This window comes from Sphaeramia orbicularis, chromosome 6 (assembly GCF_902148855.1).
Source record: "Sphaeramia orbicularis chromosome 6, fSphaOr1.1, whole genome shotgun sequence".
NCBI lineage: Eukaryota > Metazoa > Chordata > Actinopteri > Kurtiformes > Apogonidae > Sphaeramia > Sphaeramia orbicularis.
In genome coordinates this window covers 27204095-27212609 of record NC_043962.1, presented here as the reverse complement: position 1 = coordinate 27212609, position 8515 = coordinate 27204095, and the positions used below count along the sequence as shown (strand labels likewise).

General features: G+C 41.4%; 2 protein-coding genes across 4 annotated transcripts in view; both read right to left on the bottom strand.

The window, feature by feature from the left end:
* The window catches only part of LOC115420710 (uncharacterized), a 4333-nt gene extending 1646 nt beyond the window's left edge, over positions 1–2687 (bottom strand). Inside the window, exons 1-4 of the mRNA XM_030136171.1 lie at positions 2200–2687; positions 1706–2107; positions 1286–1605; positions 2–1188 (exon numbers count right to left, since the gene is read on the bottom strand). Coding sequence (XP_029992031.1) covers positions 2–1188; positions 1286–1605; positions 1706–2107; positions 2200–2236 — 1946 coding nt within the window. The 5' untranslated portion in view covers positions 2237–2687. The remainder of the gene's footprint in view (position 1; positions 1189–1285; positions 1606–1705; positions 2108–2199) is intronic.
* kcp (kielin cysteine rich BMP regulator) overlaps positions 1–7950 on the bottom strand; it is a 35586-nt gene extending 27636 nt beyond the window's left edge. Inside the window, exons 1-6 of one of the 3 annotated variants that reach the window (XM_030136169.1) lie at positions 7483–7950; positions 7345–7450; positions 4708–5231; positions 4301–4373; positions 3485–3783; positions 3228–3396 (exon numbers count right to left, since the gene is read on the bottom strand). In XM_030136169.1, coding sequence (XP_029992029.1) covers positions 3228–3396; positions 3485–3783; positions 4301–4373; positions 4708–5231; positions 7345–7438 — 1159 coding nt within the window. In that variant the 5' untranslated portion in view covers positions 7439–7450; positions 7483–7950. Of the gene's footprint in view, positions 1–3227; positions 3397–3484; positions 3784–4300; positions 4374–4707; positions 5232–7344 lie in introns of all 3 variants that reach the window. The other 2 variants (XM_030136167.1, XM_030136170.1) reach the window with 2 other exon arrangements.
* Positions 7951–8515: the final 565 nt, after the last annotated feature.

The following is an 8515-nucleotide window of genomic DNA, read 5'->3' as shown; positions in this document are numbered from 1 at the left end:
CCTGTGATCAGGTGTGACTGGAAGCCATATTCTACTTCTATTTAGAGCATCTGCACTATTAAGACTTCCTGGCTTGTTTTCCACTATTGATTCCTGCTCTGGTTGCCGATGTGGAGCATTGCTTTCCTCTGGGTCAAACATCATCCAATCCTGAACAGTCCAGTGTTTGGGAAGAGAGGTGATTGTAGGGCAGGTGCGGCTGATTCGTTTTAAAGCTTGGTCACTGGATGACATGAGCTGCTGCTGTGTGTGAAAATAGAAGCGCAGGTAGTGTGGCCCATTGAAAAACCAGTTGCATCCATCTTTATCATATCCATCCCTGCGAAAGCCGAATGCATCAAACCCAGCTCGATCCAAACCAAACGGATTGAACCCGTAGACGCTGTAGCCTTTGATACTGAACAGCTCTCTCATGATCTTGTCTCTGACAGTTTTTTCATTCTTCTCCTCATCTCCATCATGCTTTTTCCTTTTTGGTTCATGTAACAGCTCAGCCCAACTCATACCATACCAGGTCATACTGGACCGGTTGAAGCCATAACGGTTGAAGCCATATATGTCATATCCATCTCTATCAATTAAGTCACGGTTAAAACCGTCTTTGCCGTAGCCCCATTTGTCCCATCCACTCTTGTCATAGCCGTCACGGTCAAATCCCAGCTGGTTGAAGCCACTGCTGTCAAAGCTGTTGCCAATAAATCTATTGTGATGTAACTTGTGTTTGACAAAAGTGTGTGTATGATATTTCGGATACTTCTCAATACTTTGACTTCCTTGTGAGTGTGTTTGTAATGATGTCATATTGCAAGGGGCACCAATGGTTATGGGCACATACAATACACACATCTGCAGTTGGGAAGACATCACATCATCTGGAGCAACATCAAAAGGCTTCATTTTCATATACCTCTGTCTGGAAGGGAAAACATTGTTTCTCTGATCATACTTATCTCTAGATGTGTATGTTTCTGATATATGCTGATGTTTCTCTTGCCACTGCATCCATAGCTTGTCCATAAATGCCATGTGTGAGAGGTATAAAGGGTCATAAGCAGCCAGAGGTGAAGCCATGTGACCCCCAACCCACAGTCTAAAAAGCCCAGAGAAGGTCTGCAGAGACTGGGAGAACAACTGGAAGTCAGCCTGGTTTATAGTCTGCTGCATTGTCACAGCATCTGGCAGCCACACCTGATGGAAGCAGTGGAAAATCAGTTACCAATCATACAGCTCAAACACAGCAACAACTGCATTTAGAGTTGCTGTCAAATAGAAAAAATAGACAAACCGAAGAGTTAAAGCCTCGTCTGAGACAAGGGGACCAGTGGATACGGGATGCCCAGTCCTGGAAAGGGTGATGTAAGATGCAGCCAGAGCCAGGATCACCATCTCCTCCAAACATCCCAGCCTGCCAAGCAGCTGATGACAGCATTGATCCAGTGTCTACTGTCCACTCAAAATATGGGAGGGAAACTTTGCATGATGACACTGACTGCAAGTTTTGCTCCACAAGTTGCAGAAAGTATCGGTGCCAAGGGAGAAAGAAGACTGGATCACCGGCTTGAGGAGAGTACTCAGCTCTCAGGAGGGCAAAGACCTTCCACACAGCTATAACAAAGCATGTACAGACACATAAACACACCTAGAAAATAAGAAAACAGTCACATTTAAAAAGAAGAAATGGGCACAAGTAGATTCCCAGTCTTACCTGGACTCGAATAGAGTTTTCTGATAGCTCTTTGGTACAAACTCCTCTCTCTCAGTGTGAGGTCTCTAATCTCTTTGCGTTGGGTTAGATGCGGGCACACACAGTCACCTTTGTCACCTTCTGTACATTTGGGCTCTTCAGAGCTTTGCCCCATCCTCTTTCCATGTTTCCATAACTTGTGAGGAGAAAAACATCCACTGCCTCCACCACAGTTCACATCGGAGCATTTCATCCCAGGAGAAAAGCTCATAATTTGTGTCAGTCCAATTTGGTCCTTCGCCAGATTTTGGCACTCCAACAAAGTAAGATAAGCACATGTGTAAACAAAATCTGGATCCTCAACGCAGTCTACTCTTGTGAAACCTTGGTCTTTTTTAAAATTTCCCTTGTGATCTTCTTGCTCTGTAAGGTAAAAGTCTATATTACTGTTCCAAGCTTCCTCAACAAACGTACTGGAATCGTGTTGAGCAAGTGTCCATGTCAACTGTACTGACCCTCTTTAAGGCTGCGGTGGCAGCACGCTCCCAGCATGCACTGGTCCCTGCAGGCTTTAAAGGAAGCAAAGCTGTTGCTGGTGTTTCCAGTGCAGTAGTACTTGTCCTCACAGAGGAGAGAGGTGGGATTGAAAGCCCAGCGAAGTTGAAGTGGCTGTACACCTTCACAGCTGTTCTCTGGTTTGGAGACCCAACAAACCTAGAAGTGGGAAGTGGGGAGACACAGGCCCTCTTACCCAGCCTTAAACCCCACTCTAATTCCAAGGGGAAAACTGACAGAGGACACATGTAAAGCACAGCACTACTATTGGGCTCACCCAATCCAGCAGGCCAAGACCACAAGACCAGTCAAGCACAGGACCAAACTAAACAACTACCACTACTGAAAAAGCATGGAGCTCTGTAGAATTTGTGAAAAAGGAAGCCAAACATAAACTGAAAACAAACATCTACGAACTCTATAATAAAACTACAGCGGTACAACACTTAACCCACCTCAACCATCTGAAAAGCTCTGGAGACCTGCCAGGTAACCAAACATACAATAAGACAGGTTTTACAAACTAAAACAAATGAAAGATCTCCAGTATATTGGAGAAGAAAAACAGAGACATGATGCAAGGCAAAAACATTTACACAACAGGAAATGAACTCAAAATGTTGTGCACCAATACATTTTTTTCTAGTTTTCTAGGCCCAATACTCTTGCCTGGCACAATAGTACCTTTCTCAGCTGTCTGTGACACATTGGTCCCTCTGTGTTGGGGGGACAGGAGCAGTGAAACCCTGCAGGGTCAGAGGTCAAGCCGAAACATACACCCCCGTTTTGACATGGGCTAGACAGACAGGGGTCTGAGACAGGGACGCCCATCTGCAAACTATCTACATCATTAGTTTAATGTGTGTTAGTGTTGCTGATTTAATCATGCAGATTTAATTTTGCAAAGAAAGACAGCAAATAAAACCACAATAGATGGAAAAATAGCCAGACAAGGTTGACATATGGAGGGATGTTGAGTTACTTTTACCTCTGATGTTTGACTGGCATGTGACCTTCCCAGATGCACATGTGCAGATAGTGTTGACGTCGATCTGCCAGTGTTGTCCATCATCCACCTCACGACCCTCCCACACACATCTCCTCCTCACACACTCACATCCCTCCAGGTACTTTACACGAGACTGAAGGTCTGAATTCTGTCAAAAAAAAAAAAAAAAGTACAATGTCATGTCACAGTCAAGTACATATTTCATTATAAAAACTCAGAAATGCATTGTCCAATACCTGAGCTTTGACCATGTCCAGCATACGTGCCATCTCATCCAACCTCTTCTCTAACTTCCTCAGCTTGTCGTCTCTTTGTGCCTGGGGACCAGATCTAGTCCCTTGAGGAGATCCTGGAGGTCCCAGGACCAGGCCCCTGTGCTGCTGGTCACTCTGGACATCCTGAGGGTAATGGCTTGTTTGGTCGTGGGGCCTGTGCCTTATTTGAGGTTTAGTGGGGGAATCATCCTGCTGCAGGAGTCGAGTGCTTTCTGTTTCATGATCTGGGTTAAGGACGTCTGTGTTCTGAGACAGAGTATCTGAAAGAGAAAGGAATATTTTAGGGGGAAACTGGAGTGAGAAAGACAACAATGCATGAATAAATCTTGAATGAATTAAAGAACATAATTAGAGCTTACACAAACTTCCTGGAAAACACTGTCAAAATCCAGCCCCCTCACTGAGGGACAATAAACAAACTGTTTGGGGGACTTTGTGCCTGAAGGGCTGTGATATGATCTAATGCGTATAAACCATGGGGGTCCCACATCTGAGTTTGTCTTTGCGTGAGAATGAGTGAAGCTTCTCACTGTTCAGGATGCTATACAAAGTAACAAAATTTTGCTCTAGTCACTGAGTTAATTTGACACTCCAACTTCTCTTATGCAGTGCCTTAAATTCCATAGCGGATGTAAATCAAGTGATACTTTGAAATGCTGCCTTATATATAGGGTCAATCAAGGATCAGAAAGATACTTATCCACATTTTTTAAAATTAAAGTGCACATAACTTTATGCCTTTGAAACAAAGCATAATCTAAATAAAACTTCTATTACCTGTTACATTGTCACAATGCCATGGTCGCTTTAGATAGCCTCTTATGGAAATCTCAGCTGTTTTCAGATATCCCTGCATTCAGAAAGAAACAAACATATGTTTACACACTACTTAATATTGTATGCAGAGAGGGGACATACAATGTAGTCACAAATATGGAATAACTGGAATTCATTCAAGCAATTATGAGATGTTTCATGATCGTGTATAACAGTAAGTTATACAGTATAGCTTCATATATGTCATTCCAGGAAACTGAGGATGAGGGTTATATGCCTGATGATACTTACTGACCTAAAGACAGCAAAAACTTTTTCAACTGTAAATCAACCAGTAAAGGTGTGGTGTCACTGAGTTTGCTTTCATTATGTGATAGATCCAGCATGTTAAAAAATAGAAAACTCACACTAAATTTGCTTTCTTTCTTTCCAGGGGTGCTGGCAAGTGCGGCAACAACATCTTGAGGCAGTTCCAGGTTGATTCTTGCATCGTTTTTTATTGGTAAAACCACAGCTTCTTGACAGTCTACAAAGAATGTCAGTTTATCAGGCTCTATGCTCACAGCCAACTGCACCCATTCATCCCTGGAAAAGGGGTTTCGCCCAGAGAAGTGCAAGCTGGCAAGGTCCTGAGATCCTCCTCGAGAATAGTCTAATCTCAAAGTGCTTGAGGAGGAGGTGATTTGTAGAATGGGTGAAGATGAGGAGGAAAGAGAAAAAAGGGTGGCGCTGGAACCTGATGCTTGATGGCCCACCAAATGCAACCCCATGCTGCCCTGAAGGTTGGAACAGAGGAAGTGGGAATATTCATGAGGAAGAGTCAGGTATGGGGCTCTGGAGCGTATTTTATACATCACGCCACTGGGACTCTGCAGTCTGGACACGCCGCTTACAGGGTGGGACATGTTTAGAGCTGCCAGGAGGTCAATCACTGGATCAGAGAGGAAAGAAGACACCTCTGAGAATCACACACACAACCATAGTACATCAATCCACGTATGAGAGAAGACAGCACTGTAGTCTCTAGGCCAGGGGTGTCAAACTCATTTTACTTCAGGGGCCACATTCAGCCCAGTTTGATCTCAAGTGGGCTGGACCAGTAAAATAATAACATAAATAAAGCTATAAATAATGACAACTCTGATTTCTTTGTTTTAATGCAATAAAGTAAAATTATATTACTAAAATGTTCATATTTAGAAACCATCCTTTCACAAAAAATGTGACTCATGAGAACAGCTACAAACAATCTGAAATAAGTTTATTTTTAACAATATTATGCCTCAGTTTATCATTTCCACATGTGTATTACAACTCACAGATCACAGTGGATTTACAAAAGCAAAAAACATTCAGTAACAGGCAGACATTTTTGCAAATGTACACAATTTCATGCAATTTTACTTTTTTTTTTGCACTTTTTATGCACATTTATAGGTTTATGTGCTATTATTTTATTGGTCCGACCCACTTGAGGCGCCTGAACTAAAATGAGTTTGATTGTTAATATCTGTAGTGTAATTTTTACACTTTGTAAATTCACTCCAGGGTCCAGACTGAACCCTTTTGGCACCCCTGCTCTAGGCTATGGGAGAATAAGAATGAAGATTTTCATTATTTCGCATGGATGCCTTAAAACATGACAAATGTGTGATTACTGACATTGGCTTTACCTTGACGTATACAGCACCGATAGGCTGACATGAGTTTCATGCAGTTTCATGCTGTACAGAACGTAACTGTTGCCCGTAAAGTTGGAATAGTTTTGTTTTCAGACACATTGTTCTTTTTATTCCTATTTATACACATCAGTAATGACCTTTGACCGGGTACAGTGATTATATACTGAGTCCCAGTTACACTTTATCTGTCAAGAATAAATCACTTTTATGAACAACAGTGTATTTTAACAATGTATCTGTTAACAATGATGTAGTTTATCTCAATAGTAAAAAGTGAAAATTCTTTATGAAAAAGTTTCCACATTGAATTTATGACCATCTTTTTTTTTTTTTTTTTAAGTTATCAGCACTTTACATCTACAGTATTATATTAATAGCCTATATATCATATATGTGATATATAAAAACATCACATTTGAGAGGACAGCCTGAAGCCCTTTTGTTTGAGGAGATTAATTTCAGAGATGTCTTTTCCATAGACTCATATCCTTTGCAGACATACATTACAACTTGTGGTGGTCTTTAACCCTTTCATGCATAGTGGTCACTACAGTGGACAGCTATTCTACAGCTGTTCTCTTGTATATTCATGGATTTTGTTGTTTTACTTGCATATCAACCAACACAGTGGATGCTTATGCATCATCCCATACACTGACATTCATACCATTACTGTAACTTTCCTGTTCTTGATAAACCTGATCTGCAGTAACATACTTGTGTATAAATCAATTGCTAATTATTATTAGACTGTAATTAACTGTTCTTTTTCTTTCACAAAAATATGTTGGGTTTTTTTTACATATTATCTGAGTGTGTATTAACTAGTATTATAGTATGTTAAAATGTGAGAAAACATCAGATTAGCAGCATTAAACATGTATTTATTTCATAGTTTTCACACAGTATGTCACTTCAAAAATGAAACGCATAGTGTCCAGCTAAGTGGACATTTTTGTAACTTCTTGAAAAATAAGTTCATAAAAAAATTCAATCACATTGTTTTTTGCTTTTTTTTTTTTTTGCCTAAAGAGGAATAAAAACACTCAGAAAAAAAAAAAAAAATCTTGATTAAGGTTTTCATAATTCATGCATGAAAGGGTTAACGGCAGTTTGAACTAAAACATTTAAGAAACACATGTGCATCTGACGCTATTATTGGCTCCTATAACGTTCACATTTTATGTTACTTTATACTTCACCTCCACTTCAGTATTGTGTTCCATAGTGGCTGCCAGATGCTGCGCCAATATATAAATTAAATGATAAGAAAAAAACTTTAAAAATGACGCAATCTGCACAGATTTCAAAGGCTGACAGGTTGATGGATAACAGAACCATAGAACTCTTGAAACTTATTACCGTTGTTGTGGTTTGCAAAAGGCTGTCCGTGCACACAGAGCGCAAATACCCACAGCAGCATGCGCGTCCTCACTTTGCCGCTCTCCATTGTCATGATGCAAAAAAAAAAAAAAACAAAAAAAACAAAAAGACTCAAAGCCTGGGTTAAAGTCCAAACATTTTACCCAAAAAGCATGGCATTTGTCTCTTGTACTCGATCCTTGCTCTCAAAGTTTCCCCGTTACTCCAGGGCAGACCTTATCCGAGAGCGCACAGGGTACATGGAACATCTGGATGCAGGCAGGGCGTCACTTCTCTGCAGTCACACTCTTCACATTCACCCCCGGGGACTCATGTTGTCTATACCACACACACGTTCAATCCATGATCTCAAAGAGCGTTGAAGTTTGGCGGTTGTTTGGCAAAAACAGCGTATCCGTGCGCTCCCGAGATGGACATGCGTACAAAAAAAGTTCAGGTGTGCGTTCTCTCAGGAGGATGGCTGTGCGTCTTTTCTTCTCCAGTTTTCCCTCTTTTTGATAGAAAAAAAAAAAAAAAAATCTCTCCACCCAGCAGTACTCAGTGGCGTTGATTCCCAAGGACCCTCGTTTTGGTAATCAGCTAAAACCTGGTCTGGAGACTGGAGAGGAGCCATGCTGAAGCAGCCACAAGTGTGTGAGTGTGTGTTTAGTGATATATGACTTAAAGATGGGGACTGTTTACAACACCAATCACATCTAAGGACACTGCTGCCTTCAAGGAACAAAATACAGGTACCTATAATGTAAATCGTTAAATTTTATGACTAAGGCTTGTTTAGAGGTTAAGGTTAGGTTAAGGTTCCTGGGAATGAATGTAAGTCAATACAATGTCCCCTAAAGTAGTATAAATATGGGGTATGTGTGTGTGCAGGCAGGGAGAGGGCGGGGGTAAACATAAGTAGTCATGTTTCACTGCTCTGGAAACAGTCCCAGTGTGCATCCCACTGTGCTCAGCCCCCCCACCCCCCCACACCAATGTCTCCACAACCATGGGCTCTTCCCTCATGTTGTTGTCCTGCTCCTCTCTGCTCTGTTTATTATTCCAGAGATGTTCTTCTTTGAGTACACCCATGAAAGCAACAGTCCGGAGACAAGCCTCTATGCTTTCGTTGTCTTGTTGAAGAATTTGTGGTGTGATGATAGGACATCCA